The 21,716-nt window shown below is 41.7% G+C and overlaps 1 protein-coding gene across 2 annotated transcripts; it reads right to left on the reverse strand.

Annotated features, from left to right (window-relative positions):
• Window positions 1–1,252: 1,252 nt before the first annotated feature.
• sox10 (SRY-box transcription factor 10) lies at window positions 1,253–9,700 on the reverse strand. Of its 2 annotated transcripts, none has more exons than XM_026165675.1 (4): window positions 9,543–9,700; window positions 6,625–7,450; window positions 4,286–4,446; window positions 1,253–4,046 (listed from the first exon to the last, which is right to left on the reverse strand). In XM_026165675.1, the coding sequence occupies exons 2-4, from the start codon at window positions 7,059–7,061 to the stop codon at window positions 3,250–3,252; spliced, it is 1,395 nt and encodes a 464-aa protein (XP_026021460.1). In that variant the 5' UTR covers window positions 7,062–7,450; window positions 9,543–9,700; the 3' UTR covers window positions 1,253–3,249. The 2 variants fall into 2 exon arrangements, with proteins under 2 accessions (XP_026021460.1, XP_026021461.1); XM_026165676.1 differs by having other exon boundaries at window positions 4,178–4,446.
• Window positions 9,701–21,716: the final 12,016 nt, after the last annotated feature.

The following is a 21,716-nucleotide window of genomic DNA, read 5'->3' on the forward strand; positions in this document are numbered from 1 at the left end:
GCCGCAGCTGTGTGATGCTGTCATGTCAACATGGACCAGAATCTCAGAGGAACATCTCAGGAAGGTCCAACCCTGTACTAACAAATTGAACTGCATTTTACTTCCTTTGATCAGCAGTGGTCATCTCATAGCTGCAACACAACTGAGTCTCATCTCTCTTTCTTTCACCTGTTGCACCCTCCCAAACTTTCATTTGATTCTCTATAATTGATTTCTTTTATACTTGATCAGTAGATTGGATTATCACAGGCTGATCTATTACTGCACTCTGGAGTTTCTCCTCTGGTTCTTCATTTGCGTTTGTCAGTTTGGTCGTATCAGCACAGAGCCTTTGTTCTATTTTTTCATGGATCATCAGAGCGGACCGTGCCACCTCCTTTCACATCTCAGGCGAAGGAGATTATGAACAGAATGTGCTCAGCTAACGTTTCATTGCCTGCGAGAATCAAATGAAGCCTTTTGAGCAGTATCTCAACAGTCACCTGTCTGACACCTGCTTTGACATTCATTTGACACAAAATCCCATAACTCTGTCTATATCTTCTCCTTTTCATTATTTGAATCCCATTTCAGCTTCTATCTGATTTTTTTTTTTTTGTACTAGGATGGGGTGAGTGTTGGGGACGCTTAGATAGCGAGGGTTGCTGGGTCTCTGCATGGAGTGTAGGAGTCCCTTTGTATCCTGCTGAAGCGGCAGGCCAGGCAGTTATGGGTACGCTCCCTCATTGCCCATGTTTCCCTCCTCCCCCTAGATCCCTTTCAATGGCCCTCTTTGTCTTTGCAAAGTATCACACAGCCGATTAAAAAGAGGGAATTAAAAGTCAGGCTTAACCCACAACACGCACACACATACACACACAATATAAGGAACCTGAAATATGCATGCATAACCAACCCTGCCCCCCGAGGCTGCATTACTTTAAGTTTATGTAAAGGAAGGTAGCTGCATCACAGTCTCATTCATCGCCCTCCACATGCACGTCACTATCAGCCGTGTCCAGCTTACCTCTACCAGTGGCCAGATTGAGCATCAGCCAGCCAAAGTGAATTATCCAGTAGCTGAAGAGATTATGTTGGGAATGTGAGCAGCATGGGCTGAGTCATTAGATGCCCCAAAGACGTGAGCTTTTGTTTGTTTTTTTTCCACTGCAGTTTGTAGCCAGAAGAGAAGAGTTTTTGTGGTCTTCACAACCAAAAGGAACCTTTTTTCATCATTTGTAGTATTTATGACTTTTCAAGAGGCAAGCTTGTATTCAAGCAGAAATAACAAAGCTTTATTTCACGTCAGAATACAAAGTCATCATCATCATCATCGTGTTCAGGCTTTCACACCTGCTGTTATTCAGACGCAGTTACACAAGAAATGTGAAATGCTCAAATGAGAAATTGAAAGAAAGGATGTGCACGCAAACATGAAACCAAATCATAAATAAATGTGGAATTAAAAACATTACCCATAGCTCACACACACATATATAGTAGCAATGAGAATGTAAGCTTAACTCTTATGCTGGAGGTAATTGGTTAAAGTAAAACTGACTTTGAGCTCTGCCTGAGCTGTGGTGCATGCATATGGTCCACATGTGTGCAGTACCGATATACATTACGTATAAAACAAAGAAATTCAGTTTAGCTCTTTTGCAGATATAGGTTAAGATATTTAAAATGCAGATATATTTGAGAAGCAGTGAAGAAGAATGCGGGATGTAGGGAAGAGAAATAACAGGTATAACGTGTAAATAAAGATGGTAAGTAATCATCAAAAGGTAAGTACTGATACAAAAGCTGTTAGTAGTAAAGTCATAATTAGGACAAGGCACATTTTCTATTTGACATCAGGCTGCGTTAAAACATTCAGTGCCTGGAAATTGTTTCTCAGTGTTGGCATTATTTACAATGTAACTTTTTAAACTATAATCAAAAGATCATTTTGTCTCACACTCAACCAAAAAAAACAACAGACAAAGGCAGTGCTGTAGACCTTCAGTGGATAACAATGGCAAAAAGTCATTTTAAACAGTACAGTAAACACAGCACGTTGTTAAAACAACAAGTACGTTTCTGTTAAGGATTTTGTCATGAAACACTGAGTGATAATGGATTATCAGCAGATGAATAGAACTGCCTTTCATTGTGAGTCAGTGCCTTTGTGCTACAAACTTAAAGGAAGTTTTTGACACGATTGCATTTTGAATTGAGTCAAAGCTAAGAAAAAAAAAACAAAAAAACAAAACACTAATTGGCCACAAAATGTAAGGTAGCTTTGAATGTTATGTTGGGAGAAACTTTCTTTTAAAAGAACAGTTTCTTCTTTATAAAAAGTACAGGTTTTGGTCTCAAAACTTTGGTCATGTTTGTGTGTATCGACATAAGTACATTTGCAACTTCAAGTACACCCAATAAGCTAAATATACACTTCAGTTAACAAAAGCACAGCATGGATTTATGGCATTTTTTCCCCTCCGTGCCCATTTGTCGAGTGTACAAAGGCATTTTAAGTGAACACAGCATAAACAAATTGAATTCAAAAAGGGACGACTGTGGCTCTGAGAGGACAGTATGTCATGAGTATTTGTTGTGTTGACTTTCGAAAGGAATACAAGGCTAACGTTTGTTTGACAAAAGGTCAGTCAAGCCTGAGAAGTGAAAGGCCGGCAAATAGTTTGGCACTCCGTTCTCCTGGCGTTAAAACAAACATCTCGGGTAAAATGAATTTGTCTCCTTTGTCGCGCTCACAGATCGAAGTCTTGCTTTTTTCTCGCTGTGTCCCTGTCACCTCTGACCCCTCCGTTTGCCCGTGGCGTTGTGGACTGCTGCGATACACGATGACAAGTACGTGATCTCATACCACCCATGAACACAGCCAGAAGTGCCAAAGGCTTTGCTGTGGTGCTGCTGGTGGCGTTGGGTGGGTGATTTTTATTTTATTTTACTTATTTGCATTATCGATGTATTGAACTCTGACTCCTCCACCGAGTGCCGCAAATGATCGACCGCTCCTCAAAAGCACCACGCTCCAAGCTCATCCTCAGGCTGTGACAGCATGTTTTCATCTGGGCAAGAGCAGAATGGTGTTTCCCCCCTTCTGCCTCCCCAGACGCATCCCCCAGTGCCTGCCCACTCCCCCCAGACCAGATCTCGTTCGACTCTGACACCACCAGCGCGACTCTTGCTGCTGCTGCTGTCTCTGCTCCTCTGGTCTGACGTTGGGGCTGAACCTGCACCGGCACGCTCTGGTCTCGTTATCTGTCATGGCCGCGACAGCGTTGTGTAGACAGGCTGTTCCCAGTGTGTGGGGCTGTGCGACTGCGATACGCTGGCTGAGTCAGTGATGGCAGTGTACAAAGGCCTCTGGGAAGGCCCCATGTAAGAAAAGGCGGAGTACAACCCCGGAGCCTGGCTCGAATGGGCGTAGTATGACCCCGAGCCCTGGTGGTCGGCGTATTCTGCAAACTGAGCTCTTGAGGCCAACGAGGGGAAGGCAGAGCTGTAGTGAGGAAGGCTGAGGGGGGTGTAAGTGACGTGGGAACCTGCTGAAGCTGCTTCCACAAAGTGACCCGCAGCACCTCCGGCCTCACTCTTAATCTGGGCTTTGGAGGGATCTGAGCTCAGAGGGGAGCCATGGTGTTGCTGTGGCGGCTGCTGCTGCTGCTTGGAGAGCCAGGCTGCTGAGTGTCCACTGGCCGCTGCCAGAGCTGAGGAGATCCCATAGGCGTACGGAGAGGCCGGAGTAGCTGTTGTGGTTCCTGCAGCCCCCGCACTCGGCCCAACCCCTGGGTGCCCATTAGGGGGAAGGTACTGATCAAACTCATTGACATCAAACGGCTCCATATTAGCCATTACCTCATGACTCATCTCACCAATGTCCACGTTACCAAAGTCGATATGAGGTTTCCCAGACCCCGCAGCACCTGAGCTTCCTTCCGCTCCCATTGTACCACGAGAAGTCCCGTTCCCGGCTCCCTCCCTCTTACCATCTCCTGCCTTTGCAGACTGAGGCTCGGTCTTGGGAGTAGTGGGAGGTGTTGGAGGACTGTGGCTCTGACCTGTGGCAAAAGAGAAAGCAGTTACAGCTCGTTTGCCCTGCAGATTCACAGACAATTACCTAAGCGTGTGTCATCATGTTCAGTGGACTCAGGCATAACAGTGGAGTAGCGGGCGGGAGCCGGCAGCCCACCTACAGCATAAGGGTGATGCCCATTTGCCAGAGGGGACCCGGCTCCCCCACTGTAGGCCACTTCCAGGTGGGTGCCTTTGTAGTGGTACTGGCTGTAGATGACCTCACCCTCCAAATGGCCTTCAGCCTCGCTTCCTGACCCAGAACCAATCTTCCCATTCTTGCGGCGTCGCGGCTGATACTTGTAGTCAGGGTAGTCCTTTTTGTGCTGCTTCCTCAGCCTCTCTGCCTCCTCAATGAAGGGTCGCTTGTCACTGTCATTAAGAAGCCTCAGGGGGGGAAAAATGGTAAATTTGATCGTTTAAGTTACGAAGATCCATAGTCACTTTTTTTCCTGTTGAATACAGTACATATTCTACAGGATGGTGCAAAAAGACCATAGAATAAAAAAGAATAAACCTTTATGACTGGCAGTGATTTGCAAATGATTAAAACCTTAGATTTATTTGAAATGTGTAGAAAGACAGTATGATAAATGCTGAAAGGGTAAAATATTTGGATTTTGAAGAATACGCTCATTTTGAATGAGCCAGCAACAGAAATAATTTACTGGTTTGCTTTGTTACCTCATCTTTGATTTAAGCACTTCACACTCCCGTGAAGCTGGATGACCGAGCACCTCAGAGAACACACCTCATCTCTGACCAACACTTTGTAAGAATTAGAAACCGAGGAGACTGATTGTTCCAGTTTTGGAACCTGAATGTTTTCCAATTCTTCCTTGGTGTAGGATTTCAGATGCTGAAGAGTTTCGGGGCTTTTTTTCTTTCTTTCTTTTTTTTTTTGTTTTCCATTTCAATTTCATAACGAGATAAATCTGGATTTCTGAACCTTAAATCAGTTCATGTTTCACTGTGAACTGATTTAAGGTTGATTAAGAGTTAAAGGAATGAATTTGATCCCAGAGTAGGAAGAAGTGATTCCAAAAGCCTCTCTTTACTCCTCTGAAATGCTCTTTAACACCCAATAATGTTACCACTTTCTGTCTTATAAAAACATTAACAATACTTTTTTGTTTTTTGTTTGTTTGGGTTTTTGGTTTCCTTTTTTTGGGGGGGGGGGGGGGGGGGGGGGGGGCATGTTGTCTGTCCCCTATCTTCAGTTATGTGTTTAAATAATTCCTAATCCTTCATATCATATTTCTATCAACCCTGCCAGGATGACATATTTTCCTTTGTTAGCAGCAATAGTTTCATTTGCTACATCTCCACAGCTGCATCTAATGTCACTCCTGCCAGCGGCTTCTGACTGCCAAACTCTAATGAAATGATACAGCCCAAAGTTGCATCCTGTCTGCAACATGGGACTGAGCTCCTACTATTACACCCCTGACAGGAGTGGCATGAGAAAACCCTGACCCTCCTCAGCCTCCCTGTTCATCGTGTTTGTGGGTCAATTAACTACTACTGACTGAGCCCAAGGTCAAGTCTTTATCAAATTAATATGATCCCTGCAAGGTAATGCATTTAACCTTTTCTGTCCTTCTTGGTAAGAAATAATGAGCAATCTGAAGAAGTCAGCAACCAAGAAGGAAAGACTCTCCAGTGCCTGCCTGACAGAAGGTTGAAATGAAAGAAGTGCAGGTTTTCTGTAAGCAAATGAAGCAATGAAAGACTCAGAATATTAGGGAACTGTAAGTTTATTAACTATAAAAAAGGCTAGATCATTCTTCTTCTTAAACTTTGAATGTACTTTAAATGAACTTTGCCAGGGGGGAACTCCTTCCAGCTAATGTTTCCCAGGAATTAAAACAGTGAATTGAATTAGCCAGGATTCAGAAACATGTGACCAGGGCGCACTCACTGCACCAAAAAACAAGAGCTGCTCAACTGGTGAACTGTGGCCTAAAGCGGGAAAGAAGACTGAGCTGCCTCCTAATAGTCTAAAAATACTTCTTTTTTTTTCAGGAAACATATCACAGATAATATCACGTGTAAAACAGAGCGAGGCATTTTTTTCAAACACGTTATAACTGTGTTGGCTTTCATTGTATTCGACTTTAAGAACATTAAGTGGAGGGTGTGCACTAAATCACACGAGTCAAAGTGGTGAATATACTGTACAGTGGCCTCTCTGTGAGCCTGCAGAAGCTGAAATAGAAACGTGTGTTTGATGTGTTTGAGCTGATATGTTTCGGTTTATTGAGATGATGCCTCTGTAACTATAACTAACGTGTGTGTGCGCGCGCGCGCGTGTTCATTTTTGATAAAAAGTCTTCAGTGTCTGATTCAATTATTCCTGGAGTAGCTACTTAAGCTGTGACCCTTGAGCGGTGGTGTTCATGTGGCTGTTTATTTTAATCTGTCAAAGCTTAATCGTCTCTTTCTTGTTTGGTGGAACGAGAATTCACCTAAATTTATTATTCAATTTACTGTGTGTGAGAGCCAGACGTTTTCGGGATTTTAAAGTGGGCCTTAAGACGGACTATAAGCAACCGGCCTGCTCACCTCCAGAGCTTCCCCAGGGTCTTGCTGAGCTCCGCGTTGTGCAGGTGCGGGTGTTGGTCGGCCAGTTTCCTCCGCGCCGCCTGCGCCCACACCATGAAGGCGTTCATTGGCCTCTTCACGTGCTGTTTGTTCTTGCTTCCGCTGCTTACGCGAACGGGCATGGGCACGAGGGTCCAGTCGTAGCACTTGAGCACCTGGCTCACAGCGTCGCGGATTCCCGCGGGGAAGCGGTCGTCCTCGTCGTCGGATTTGACGGAGGAGCAACCCGCCGACGCGTCGTCCAGCCCGACCAGCTGCGGCTGATGCTGCTGCCCGTGGAGAGGCGAGTCCCCAGCAACAGCGGCCCCGGAGGAATGACCCGGTGACAGGGAGCGGCTGTCGTCAGACATCCCTGGGCTGAGCTCAACCTCTGAAAAGCTCTGCTCCTCTCTGGACATCGTCCTTCACACAAGCCTCCAGGCGCGCAGAGGATGTAAAAAGCTGTTCTTAAATGCTCAGCTCTACCTGTCTGGTTCTTGTTTCTGTGTAGCTCTGCAGTTTACGCACGGAGGGTCGGCTGTCTCTCTGGCCTCATCTAAGTTATAATATAAACTGCCAGTCTGTCTCTACTCTCAGCCTCCGTTGCAAAACTCTGTGAGGATTCCACATTAAAGTTCTTTCCATCCGTGTTGTTGGTATCATAGGCGGCTCGATGCGCACCTTGGACCCCAGTTTACCTGCTATTGCGCAACTCTCTCCGCCAAACTCACCCGCTCTTACTTCCCTCCTGACTACACCTTCCTTCTCTCCTCCGTTTATCCCGCGATCGAGATCCAACAGCGAGGACCTGAAACAGCAGAGGGATGAGGAGCATCAGCTTAATAAATCAGAGGTAGAGCGGCAGCGGATTTGGGTACGGTTGGCCACGATTTAGCAAAACTTTCTGTTCTTTTCGAATCCAGCATTAAGATGCTAAACGTCCCGAATCTGAAAGCATTAACCCCACATAAATACTCAACACGATATCACGATATGTGAAACCATGCCTATATGTGTATATTTGTGGCCCTCTATAGCGCACATCCCCCCTGCAGGTCCGGGCCTCGGCTCCCAAAACAAGCTACTGTTTTACAGTTATTGCAAGCTCCCCGGAGAAAATGTGTTGGAATGATAGGAGACCACAGCAGCACAAAAGTCGGATTTATACCGCGTGGTTCTTGAATAAATACATCATGCCGCTGGAAACATAACCCCCCCCCCCCCTTGTGTGTGTGTGTGTGTGTGTGTGTGTGTGTGTGTGTGTGTGTGTGTGTGTGTGTGTATGGGCACTCCTGTAAATTAGCTTGTTAAACAGGGGCAGGTTTAAAGTTGTCCTCGTTTTGTCCATTAAATCAACAGCCTGTCTGGAAGTTTGCGTCCTAAACTTCATGGAAAAGAGCAACACGCAGTCCGATTATTTGTTTTCTATTTAGAAAATCGCTCTGGTCGTTTTTGTTTTTGTTTTTTTTAAAGGTTGGCCTCTCAACGCCCCGCTTCCCTCATATTTCTTTTTTAATACGTTTACAGTTTTTTGTAATCATGCAGCACACTACATGTCCGAATCAATGTTCTGCATTTCCTGGCGGTTCGTTTGCTGTGCGCAATTATAATTAATTAACCAAATCTATAATTTTACAAACGGCACAGGAGTTCAAATTACATTTGTGAGCGCTGTGACTCTAAATACATGTTTCCAACACCAGCTTTTAATTAGCCTAACATCTAATTGGATGTTAGGAATTGTATTCGTTTCCAACAGAGCGGCTGGTGCAGCTTCCCCATCTGTCCGAAGCGTATTTTGATGCTCGGTTGCCACCTGGTCTGCAAGGGCACGTCGCGGGCTGTCATCACATCTCTAAAGGTCTGTGTGCGTAAACTGTTGAGGAAAGCGCATTTACGCGCGCGTCTCTTGTGTTTGTAGTACATGCTGCTTGTTTCATTCTTACGAAACAACGAACACCATCGGTGCCTTTTCGTTGTTTCTTAAGAATGAAACAAGCAGCGTCACCTGACCGGGCGGGGATCATTTGCTTTCGCCACCGAGCAATTGGTTAAGTATGTTTTTTCTTTAGCAGATCAAACCAAGATCAAATCAGTGGAAAAGCCAATAAAAAAATCAACTGGACCCATCTACCGATGTGCAGCAGAACAACAGATATCGCTGAATTTATTTGATAACAGCTTAACTGCGTTCGACCCACCCTTTAGATAACGCGTGTTATTACATTACTGAGGATATTTACTGTGGGCTACCCACTGAACTAACACTCAACACCCGACTTGCCAGAAATCTGGCTTTCATTTGGTTTTGAAAAAAAGGGCCTGTTGTTCATAATCTAAAGATTAAGTGTCTGCCAGATACCGAAATATAACTCGATTAAATATGGGGGATAATCGGACTTTTTAATACGTGTGTAAAAGTGTAGAGTCATAAATCGCCTTTAGTTCTGGCAGTCTCCTTTGTTGCGCTTGTTGTGCACTTTTCTTTAATTAATGATGAAATCCTGAAGAAAATAAAGGGGGAAAACACTTGAAGACCAAATAAATTATGACGATCGGCACATGAAACTTTAACCACAACACAAATCGGCTGGAAAACTTCGCAGCACTTGTTGAAAAGAGGAGAGGTGATATTACTGTAGCCCTACAACATCGTTAACTTTTGGCAGCAGGACTATTCTCACATGGTTTAACAGAATCATTGTGGTGGCTAAAATAACAAACAAAAAACAAAAAAAAACCCCCACCATAAATAACTAAACAATGATCCATGTTTATGAAAGGTAAGAGTGCATGATATGTCTGAGTTTCGGACTCTGACGAAAAGAAATAATCAAACGGCAGAGTGAGAGCAGCAGCAGCTGTAGAGAGGAAAGAGTTGGAAATGCTAAGCGCCTTACTTCAGTAATGAGGAAAAGGAGGTCGTCGGTTTAGCACGAGAATCCGTGAGTTCCCGTCCGAGTTTCCAAAGTGACGCTCGCTCCCCAGCCCCCTCGCTCGCGCCGCCCGAGTATGAATGCTTGCTCTGTGTGTCTGTACCAGGGCTTAAAGAGCTCCTTGTACGCGCCCGAGAGAAAAAAATGAAAAAGATGCGGAGGAGAGATCTTAAAGGACCAGCGCACATATACTGGCGCAGACTCTGAGCTCTCTGATTGGCCGGGGACTCTCTCTCTCTCTAGCTCCTTAACATCCTCTCCCTCTATCTGTCTATCTATCCAGACCCATCGCACCATTTGTATTTTTTTATTACGTTAAACAGAGTAATTGGGTACATGAGCACCCATTTCTAATTATTTTACTTTGGGAGATGCATAGTTTCATCACACCAATAATGATAAGACGATAAAGGTGAAATTGGGCTATCTGTGTTTGGGTATTAATTTTGGCAGGGAAACCAGCTTTATTATTATTATTATTATTATTATTATTATTATTATTATTATTATCATTATCTAAAAAAGAATCTTTAATTTACTGTCTGAAACATCTACATTGAAGCCTCAATCCTGTACATTGCTTTTTTCGGGGAAAAGGAGTGAGAGAAAATTTCCTCCTTTATATAACACAGTGGCTATGGAGAAGGGGTTTTTCATTTCAGAACATGCTCACAGACAGCACTGACAGATCCGAGTCCGGATTATTTACTAAGAGAAGAAATGGGCGTCAGTCTTGGCCTTGTGAACAGAAAGAGACCCGGTACTTAAACGCGCTCTGCGATGCAGGCCTCAAATAAGTTTGGAAATGGCAGGTTTTACGCACCAGTTGCGCACTTGGTTTAGAAAGAAAGAAATATAGCAATATTCTCTGACTTTTACTTCAACGCATAGGGAGCTTACGTTTACAAACACAAATTAACCCACAACACAATCAGGCATGTCTTATGAAACGGATATAAAATGGGCACCTTTTTGGCCTAGTATAAAACGATCCAAACCGCTTAACATGTTTAATTTTAGCCAGATTGAGTCACAGGTGTTAGCGCCAATTTCAGAGCTCGTGCAGTTTGTGCTGCATCTCGTGTGGATTTCATAATTGCATCAGCGCCTCTAACTGAGAGAGAGCGCGCGTTTCAAACCAAACAGTGCTGGTAAGCAGAAAGGAGAGACGGCGAGGGGACGTAACTGGCCGCACGGATACAACCACCAGCGCTGTTCCTCGCAACAATGACCCCTTGTATCCCCGCCATGCGACACACCGGCCCCCAGTCCAAAAATCACCACTTTTTTTCATTATCCATGAATGCTGACTGTGATAAGGGAATCCTAACCACGAGTGAATCTCTGTGTTGCCTCTTTCATTCCCCCGGTTCCCCTCCTTTCTTTGCTCCCTTTGTTTTCTTCTTCTTCTTCTTTTTTTCTATCTCAGGTGAATTGTAATCATGTGATCAAAACGAGCACCCTCTTCTCCCTTAAATTAAAAAAAAGAACTGTGGGACAAAAAGCAGTTCTGTGTCTATAAAAAAAAAAAGAAAAGAAAATTGTGGAAAACGCTTGTGTCTCCCCCATCTACCGCCACTCTTTGTCCGAGTCTCAGTCTGTGGCATATAAGGGAAAAAATGCTCCAGGAGCGCCGAGGACACAACCCGGGGAGCTGTGCTGGGACTTCCCGGCTCCTGAAGCTGTAAATCGAGGACCTGCGGAGAGAGACACTCCGGGATTCCCCCCCCCCTCCTGTGCAGCTGAGGATTTGCGGCCCGGCCTCGGGTTGACGTGAGTGCTTTGGCTTGTGTTTGTGAAATGATGCTAATGGGGGCGAAGAGCCCCAAAATATAGCCCCTTTCTCTACAAGAGCTAAATACTTCTGTGTGAGACCATAAACGTCAATTTATGTAATTTCTGGAAGAGAGATGGTTGTGAAAATGCGCTGGTTTCTGAAATTTGCGTCATTTTTTTAATGTTTGAACCACAATTTTGATTCTGAAGCAATAAAGAACAAAAGGCAGCTACATAATTTTGATATACAAATTTTTTAAGAACTATTTTGTGTTGGCGTCTTTCTGGGAAAAGATGAGACTAGTTTTTATTTTCTCGTACGAAAATGTTGCCCTTCCAGCGCTTCGGATAGCCTGGTGATGGATGGCTTGACATTATGCGCACTTCGTTTAGAGAGAAATTCAATTAAGCAAAGAAATAGATTAAGCATTCAGAAAAACAAGACATTCATTGTGCGATACACATATGCACCGAGTCTTTCTAAACAGACTGCCTTGGGAGAGCTCATTGTGGCTTTTTCATAACCATCATGAATTCTTCTCTTACATGTATTTACTGTCCAAGGCTTCGTCTTGGAGACGGTTAATATTTTCTTATTGGAAAACGTCAAAGGTTAAATAATTAAAATAACATTTTAAAATGAAAGAATTATTTATATCATAATAATTGTAATACTTTATTTGTATTATTTAAATTGTTTTCGTAAGTAATATATTTTATTAAAGTAGTTAAAAAGTAAGTCATATTAGATTTAAAAACTTTATTAGGGCAATTTTTGCTGAATAACATCCTGAAATCTGTTAGAAAAATATTTTAAAAGCTTTCTAGTGAACTGAAACGATCCCCTATAGAATGTCGAGATTCTTACACCGAAAACGCCACAGTGGAAACACTGTTGTTTCTGGAATGTACATTTCATGATGGCTCATCTTTTATTCTTATTCTTAGGGATGTCGTTTTACTGCATTTTAGCAGTTTCTTGTACTTTCCTGCACTGAAGCAGTCAGTGGGCGATTCATATTTCCCAACATGAATGTATACCCAAACAGGCCCAAATGATAAAAGTCCTTTTGTCATGTGAAGATGTTTTTCGAAGTCAAACTTGGAGATACAAACACATGAAAACATCTCTTAGGATGACAGCTAAAGGTCGGCAGTTAGTGGGTTGGCAGTGTCAAAAGAGAAGTCTCGGTGCAGTCCTGTGACCATGGCAGTGTGTGTGTGTGTGTGTGTGTGTGTGTGTGTGTGTGTGTGTGTGTGTGTGTGTGTGTGTGTTGGTGGGGGCTCACCCCCATCAGAGCCGCAGGGTCATGCTATCCTCTCACAGCCGACCATCGTCTCTAAGACTCAACTTGGCTTTGTACAGCGGTGTTAAACATACTTTAGAGGACAAAGCAAATGATAAATGGAGAAAATACATTTAATTTAGAATTTTTAAAGTAGTAGGAACTAAATTATTAAGCATTGTTATCACACAGAGATATTTCATCTTTAGTGTCAGGTTATTTCTATATGTCTATAACCTAGTATATCACTACGCAGAAATAGCACAAAAGTTATATATAAGGTTTTAAAAATTATATGAAGACACATTCAAACCTTCAGAATCGTCTATATTTCTGCAGTTTTTCATTTCGCAATCAATGAGGTCAATAAAATGTAAAATAATATTAAAGAGACTAATGCTGTCAGTCTAATCATCTGTTTTTTTTAATTATTAAATTCGAAATGAAAATACATTTTGGTGTAACGTTAAAGCTCTCGTTCAAAAACATATCAGGAGAGCAAATACACAATTATACACATTATTATCATATATACAAAAATGACACAATAATCATAGTTCATGCTTAAATATCAATGTTGTGATGACATCCCCACTGAATGAATATGACATAAAACATCCTAAAAGTCATTAAATGTTGATACAAATGAAACTAAAATTTAAATCAAGACAGATTTACTTACATTTAGAGGTTCACAGGGATATCAAATGTTAGATCATTTTCTTTAATAAATAAGTTCACCATATCTATTTTGGGAGTTGTGTGAACTGAACTGACTTTGCACCAGGCTATTTGCACCAGTTAATAAAGGCTTTATTAGCTGTATTAAGGTAGTCAACTAAATCACAAAGATTACATATTTAACATATTTAAATATGTATTTAAATAAATTTTTTGTATTTTTTCGTATTTAAATAGATACTTAAAAATCTTTTTTCATGCATGTTACTTGGTGCACTTTACCTTTATCTAAAACTATATTACTGTTTCTTTTGTTTTCTAAAAGGCTCATTTAAACAAAAAACAATGCAAAAAATCTGGTTGTTTAGATTTATTTAACATGTCCTGAGGTCTCTGAAAGATGTTACAGCCACTGTTGGAGAAGAGTAACACACTCAGTAAGTCTCCAGGTCTCAGATGCTGAGAACGTTACCTAACCCTAATCACGTTTTCTCTTTATTTTGTGCACCTGTGCAGCAAACGGCAGGTGTTTCAGTGTCCCCCTGTTGAAGTAGGTCAGTGAACCTTGCAGAAGGATCCGGTGCAAAGTTAATAGTGCAGTTATTAAGTCATTACAAATGTAATCAACTCGTTTTTTTTTCATATATTTTTTGACAAATTCACTCAAGTCTGAGTAATAGAGAGTATAATACCAAGATACTGATGGATTCCTCTTTAATTCCCCTAAAGAGGTCAGGGTCCGGCAGACAGTGGCGCAGCTGGAATCGGTAAGGATTCAGAGGCTTTCCCAAGAACTTTGTGGGAGTTTATCCTGATTTCATTATCATTATTCATTCTGCACATTAGATCGTTTCTCCAAATTAAAACTAGCCTGTAGTAATCCCACATCACAGCCAAACACTGTAAATAATGGAACTTTTACAATTTATGTTTATTTTATAGGAGTGATGCATATCAGTTACATCCAATTTATACTATCAAGAGATCTTCAAATAGATAATAAAAAATTATTTAATCTATCATTCTTCCTCGTGTTTTCCTTTCATCTATCATTCTTAAATTCCTGCAGCTGTGTTTCGTTTAAATCGTCTCCCTTTGGCCACCAGTGAATCCAATCTTTGTGCCTATACCACCAAAGCGCCTGTTCTCTCTACCAGTTTGTAAGGCTGGATGGGTTGGGGGGACTTTTACTGCAGCTGGGGAGTGAGGTGGGATGCTGTGTGAGTGTGTAATATGTGGGTACAATGTGTTTACATGAAAGTCTATGTGCTTAAAGTTTGTGTGTTTGTGTGTGTTGTTACCTAAATGAATAGGCCATTGTGTGTTCTGCTTCATCTCTCCACCGCCCGCAAAAAGGCAAGACTCTAGTTACTCCAATTGTGTGAGGGGGAACATCTAAAGGAAATTGATATATGGGGGTTGAGGTGGGGGGTGTGGGTCGAAATGCAGTGCTGGTGTTGGAGTGGGTGGGGGTAATGGGTAAGGGCCCCAGGTGAGATGGAGAGAGGGACCGTTTAGTTATCTGTGGCTGTTCTTTGTTGGGATTCTTTAATCCTCATTCCACTTGTTTGTGAACCAGGACATATTTTAGATTTTCACTTGCAAAAGGCGAGTGGGATCTATGCAGTGGCAGGCCACCACACTGGTCCAAATTCCCACACCTAAATATTTTTTAGGCACAGTCGTGATCCAGCCACTCACTCCTTAAAGCGAGGTCAAACAAATGTAATTCAGCTGTCACATGACTCTCAGAGGGGAAATGTTGTGTTAACCGAGGCACAGAAAGAAACACTCTTCTTATCTGACAGAGTCAGGCTAATGGCGAGAAGCTGCTGTGCAGTAAACTGCACCAACTGCAAAAATGAGGGATATTCAGAGGTGACCGCATGCTTTAAAAACAAATGTCTTCACAGCGATCTGATCATGTTTCACAAAACTACTGCACATGCTGACAAAGTGCATATACTGTTCTATGAAAAACTAAGTGCACCCCAGTAGATCTTAGAAACACTTTTAGCAGCAATAACTTGAAGTAATAATTTTCTGCATGATTTTATCAGTTTGGGCCCACTCTTCTGTACCGGCTGGCAGGTCATTTGTCTACAGCTCTCTAAGGTGCAACTGCAGCTTTTTAATTGGGTTGAGGCCTGGATTTTGGGTCATTGCAACACTTTGACTCTTTTCTTTTTCAACCATTCTGTTGTAGTATTGCTGCTCTGCTTAGGATCATTCTCCTGTTATGCCAAGCGTCCCTACTTTGTTATACAGAAGAATTTGTAGTTGACTCTGAATGCAAGGTGCTCGGGTACTGTGGCTGCAAAAAAGCCCAAATCATCATGCCTCCACAGTATGACAGTATAAGAGGGGTTTGTGTTGAAACATGGTGCTGTGCATTTTGGACAAACATTTTTATTGATGCTCTAAGAAAGATTTGTTTTGCAGTTGATTGAGCAGGCATCCATTCTCTTCAGATACCAAAAACAGAGACTGGAGAATACTCACAGAGACATGACAAGAAAAGAAAAAGGAGATCAGAGAGAATGCTACAGGCGTCACTAAAACAGCAACGTTAAAAACATAATAAATTAACAGATTAACTGTGAAAAAGTATTTGTCCTCTTCCTGATTTCTTATTTTTTTGCATATTTGTCTCACTTACATATTAGACAAAGATAACCAATGGAAATACAAAATGCTGTTTTTGAATGATGATTTCAGTTATTAAGGGAAGAATAAAAAGCTATCCAAGTCTATCTGACCATCTGTGCCAAAGTCACTGCCTTTTAAACCTAACAACAGTTTGTGCCGCCCTTGGCAGCAAGAACTGCAATGAAGTGTTTGTGATAGCTGCCAATGACTCTTTCACATCACTGTGGAGGAATTTTGGCCCACTCTTCTTTGCAGAATTGTTGTAATTCAGCCACATTGGCGTGTTTACCAGCATAAACAGGCTATTTAAGATCATGCCAAAACTTCTCAATCAGATTAAAGTACAGACTTTTGACTATGCTACTCCATAACGCTAAACGTGTTTCCTTTAAACCATTCAGAGGTGGGCCAGCTGGTGTCTGGATCATTGCCCTGCAGCATAACCTGCTGTGCTTGAACTTTACAGCAGAAACTAATGGATGGACATTCTCCTTCAGCGTTTTCTGGTACAAAGCCGAATCAACTACAGCAAGTCATCCAGGTCCTGAAGCAGTAAACAGCCCCAGACCATCACACCACCATCACCGTGTTTGACTGTTGGTATGACGTTCTTTTATGAAAAATTGTTAGTTTTACACGAGATGTAATGGGACTCAAACTTTCCAAAAAATTCAGCTTTTGCTTCATCTGCCACAGAATATTTTCCCAAAAGTCTTCAAAATCATCAACATGTTTTTTGGCAAATGTGAGATGAGCCTTTGTGTTCTTGTTGGTCATCAGTTTTCATCTTAGAAAATTTCTCATGGATGGCATTTTTGTCCAGTCTCTTTCTTATTGTTGAATCATGAACTCTGGGAAGGGAGGCCTGCAGTTCTTTAGATGCTGTTCTGGGTTATTTTATGACCTCCTGGATGAGTTGTTGGTGCGTTCTTGGACACTTATCACCACGGTTCACTCAAATCCCAAAGCCTAAAAATGGCTTTGTAACCCTTTCCAGACTGATAGATGTGATGTGGTAGATGTGGCCTGGGTGTAACTGGTTAAACTGAGTTCAGCTTTCTAAAAAACATTTTTAGTCAGCTAAGGTCATGATATAACAAGAGGACGCAATTACTTTCCTCCCTTAATAAATAAAAATAAATAATGCAAATTGAAACTCTACATTTTATATTTACTAAGATTATCGTTATCTAACATTAAAATCTGATGGACGATCTGAAAATTTTAAATTGAACAAACATTCAAAAACCTAAGAAATCAGGAAAAGGGCAAATGCTGTTTATTACATGAAGGCACCAGGAAATTCAACCGCATCTCACTCTTAATGAACTGGAAACAGGTCAGCAATGTATGGAAGCCCGTTTCTGGCACTAAAAAAAAAAGGACCCATAACTCTAAATTTCGAGTTATTTTCTCAAAATTTCGAGTTAAGAACTCAGAATTTTGAGTTCGCGCTGCCAATCAGTAATCTACGTGAATGACGTAATTTCCTTGTTACCCGGAAGCTGAAGCCCTCAGCTACAAATGCTACAGCTAAGCTACCAGTATTACATCCAGTCATGAACGCACAGATTGCTGAGTATTTTCATCGTGACTTCAAAAATAATGAAATCCTTGTGTTATTAGCTGAATCACATGGCGTTACTATCAGCCAACGTACTTGCAATCCGGTTTTGAGTGCGCGTTACTCTGCGCCATATGCTTCCGGGTAACAAGAAAGTGACCTCATTCACGTAGATTACTGATTGGCAGAGCTAACTCGAAATTTTGAGTTATTAACTTGACATTTTGAGAAAGGTAACTAGAAATTTGGAGAAACAGAACTCGGAGTTCTGTTTTTCAAAAAAATAACTCAAAATTTCGAGTTATGGATACTTGTTTTTTTTTTTTTTTTAGCAATGTGGTTTAAAAAAGAAAAAAAGCCTCCCAGTCAGGCTGAGTCTTTTGAAAAGATGAGGAGGAGTTCACTACTCTGAAACACTGTGGGGAAAATAGTTCAACAATTTAAAAATAAGATGAAATTGCAGAAACTAGTCTATGGTACATAATATTAAAAGACTCAAAGAAATCACTGTAAGAAAAGTGGAAAACTGGCAATTGCCATGATAGATTAATTAAGCCATCTGTTTATTGACATTAGTTTAACCCCTTATGCAGCTTCTTTTTGTTTTTACTAAAATAGGCTGTTAGCTCAGAAGCTTTTACCTCTTCCACTTACAGTAAAACAGTATGCAGCACATAGTGAGTCACCAAACAGATGCCTGTATATTAAATGATAAGAAAATATCTTTTTAATGTTTACACATTGATTGGAAATAAATGCATTCTGTGGCTGCAGTTTGCTGCATTGCATGATCCTTTTGTATCCACCAAGAGAAGCCTATAAATCCATGGCCTGCTGAGCCCAGCTGCAGCTGTGACTGCAAAAAGAGACGCAGTACAAAAAGAGGGATGATGCAGAAGGAGTAAGAGAAAGATTAACCTCAATGGTGCCTTGTATCATTTGCATCTGTCTCTTCTGTAAGAAAACCCAGTCATATTACTATGATTTTTTAAAAATATACCAGTTTCTGCATATACCAGACAATATAATGTGTATCTACCTATATATACATATATGTGTGTGTTAAATTTTTGAAAGCTCTGTTACACGTCCCTACATATACACATGGTAATATCTGGAAACTCCCAAACAACCCATCTCTGTAGGACGAGGGGACACACTTGAAAAATGATAATTGGGCGGAATGAGAGGCGAGGGATGTGGAGATTGAGTCATTTGCAGGAAAATGTAGAAAATGATGTTCAAGAATTCAGCGGGGAACAAGGGTCCCCTTTGTTTGGATGTCACTGCTGCATTTCTGGCTGGTTGCTGTTTGGGACATCATCGCACAGCAATGATGTTTCTTCCTGAAATGTTCATTTTTTAATGATTCTCTCAGACTGTTTTACCCTTGGTCACCAAACAAAAGTCTTAATAAATAACTTATTTGGCTTGACATTTTAGTGGCTGAGGACAACAACATGCTTTTCAGATACGTGCAAACACAATTGATGGAAAGTAATGGAGTGTATTTACTCAGTAACTGCAGCGAGTTTGACACTGTAGAATTTACAGTTAATCATTCTGTATAGTTCCACTCATTTGGCACCATGCAAAAGGTACTTAACGTACCTTTCCATGCAATCAGACATGTATGTAAATACAGCACATGAGGCAAAATGGTAAATGGCCTGTATTTGTATAGTGCTTCACTAGTCCCTAAGGACCCCAAAGCGCTTTACACAACCAGTCATCCACCCATTCACACACTGGTGATGGCAAGCTACATTGTGGCCACAGCTGCCCTGGGGCGCACTGACAGAGGCGAGACTGCTGGACACTGGCGCCACTGGACCCTCTGACCACCACCAGTAGGCAACGGGTGAAGTGTCTTGCCCAAGGACACAACGATGGAGACTGTCCACGCCGGGGCTCGAACCGGCAACCTTCCGATTACAAGGCGAACTCCCAACTCTTGAGCCACGATCGCCCCAAAAGAGTTTGTATAATTCTAACAAACCTTTAGGTTGATATCTGACATGACCACCTTTATTCCTCAACACACTCTGATCTCTCTTAAGCAGCTTTCTTTAAGCCGTTTTCAGGAATAGTTTTCCAGGTTTCCTTCTCTTTATTTGTTGGATGTTTTTCATCCATTTTCTGTCACTGCTTCAATAATGTTGCGGTCTGGGCTCTGGGGCCAGTCCATGAGTGGTTTCTTTTATTTGTTTTGTACTGACAGTGTGTTTGTCATCATTGTCATGCTGGAAAATGAAGCTGCTGCCAATCAGACAGTTTTTAGATGGTTGCACGGTGGATCAAAGTCTGATGATATTTTTCTGTGTTCATAATTCAATCAATTTTGACAAGATCCCTGACACCACAGGCCGAAATGCTGCCCCAAAGCACGATAGTGCCTCTGCCGTGTTTTACAGATGCCATTTTATATCAACTGAAGATATTCTACTTACCTTAGTTAATTGTACACATACTAAATAAATGTAAACTGGGAGATTACCTGGTAGCATATAAAAATAGAACTAGTTCTGATAAACTACAGCCTCTAAAATGATCATAACATTGGATTAACTCCAGTGCAACTCTAATGAAAGGTGGTGTTATTGCAGGACTGGTGTAGCCTGTGTTAGTTATTTTGTACAGAACCTATTCATAGTGTTTTCTAAAAGTGAACACATTCAGAGATTCGCTCATTGATGTCAGGGTTTGATAACGTCCCATTCACCAAACACTGCTCAACATACTCTAGGATATGTTTTGACATTTTATGACAGGTTCACATTTATAGCATCTTTTTAAAGTCATACAGCTTTAGAGGAGGTTCTGTAGGGCGTATACAATGAAGACGTCGTCACATCTTTATTACTCAGGGTTCAAACTTTCATTGTAGTTGCCTCTTCTCTTTTCTGATCAACTGCATTCAAAACAGTAAACATGGTAACATTATTTGTGTGATCGTAATGTAATGTTCATGCATCTTAACCGAATCAGGCAGTGAAAGCTCACTGGAAGTGGTTTGAACCATCACTGTGTAGTCCAGCGCTGGGAGAGGGCTGACCTGGATTTTACTTCTTTTGTGTTTACAGGACATGAGTTGTTTTGATGATAGACAGAAAACCAGAGTCAGGGAGAAGAGGAAGAGGGCCGATGCTTAAGAAGAGATACGGAAAACAAGAAGGATAAAAAAAAAAAGAAGTCATTTTCCAATCATGAGTTTTTCTCGGAACATTGAATTAAGCAGCGTGAAAGGGTGGGGGCCTCGAGGGTCTGGGGGTGGCTGCTGCAAAGTTGCCTGAATGAAAGAGTCCGTTGTTTGATGCTGGGAGAGGGAGATGAAAGGGGAGAGGGAGATGGCGAGTTTGTCGAGCATCAGTCCCCTCTCCTATCGGCTTCTCACCCTGCAGCCCTCCCTCACTCTGCCCATGTGAGCTAGAGTTCAAACGCAGGGCCCACAGCTGCTCATATATATATATATATACACACACACACATACACACACATCCATACACTGAAATGCGCATACTTGTCCACATGCATGTAAAAAAACGCCTAACTTCAACATTTAGGTAGATGTGCAAATTACAATCCTTAGTTTGCTGTGTAAATGTAAATAAAAATAGAATGAAATTATCTTACAGATCATTTAAATCTGCTCAATGCGTTTAAAAAAACATAGCAAGAAAAATACTGCAATTGCTAAATAAAGAGATAGAGAAACCAAGGGTGGACACATGCAAAAAGCATCTGGGTCAACTGAAAAAATAATGTCACTGATCGTACATCACTTCATTTGAAACAGACACGATCCTTTAGTGGAAATAACTGTGGAGGCTCATGATCTTCATTCTTTGTCCACAAATGAAGATTAAAAAAGATCCATGCAAAGAAAAAATTGGATCCACAAATGCACCTTTTCTTGGCTTTAGCTGGTTTGTGATGGACTTAGCATTTCTTCGTGGCTCACCTCTTTTCACATCTGTGTTTTTATACACCTCAATTTTATTAATTGTCTTTTATCCTGTCTCTGGCCCCACAACTCAAATCCGTCACAGAGGATGGCAGCCTCTCCCTGAGCCTGGTTCTGCCAGAGGTTTCTTCCTGTTAAAAGGGAGTTTTTTCTTCCCACTGTTGCCAAGTGCTTGTTCAGAGGGCGTCGTCTGATTGTTGGGGTTTCTTTCTGATATT

Source organism: Astatotilapia calliptera, chromosome 4 (genome assembly GCF_900246225.1).
Source record: "Astatotilapia calliptera chromosome 4, fAstCal1.2, whole genome shotgun sequence".
Classification (NCBI taxonomy): domain Eukaryota; kingdom Metazoa; phylum Chordata; class Actinopteri; order Cichliformes; family Cichlidae; genus Astatotilapia; species Astatotilapia calliptera.

What these genes read in the sequence shown, in the direction of transcription:
- sox10 (XM_026165676.1), bottom strand. Translation starts at nt 7,061, where the DNA reads ATGTCCAGAGAGGAGCAGAGCTTTTCAGAGGTTGAGCTCAGCCCAGGG. An exon ending in ACCCTGGGGAAGCTCTGGAG is followed by an intron (nt 4,447 to 6,624) that starts GTGAGCAGGCCG and finishes TCCCCCCCTGAG; the next exon opens with GCTTCTTAATGACAGTGACA. An exon ending in GCATCACCCTTATGCTGTAG is followed by an intron (nt 4,047 to 4,177) that starts GTGGGCTGCCGG and finishes CTTTTGCCACAG; the next exon opens with GTCAGAGCCACAGTCCTCCA.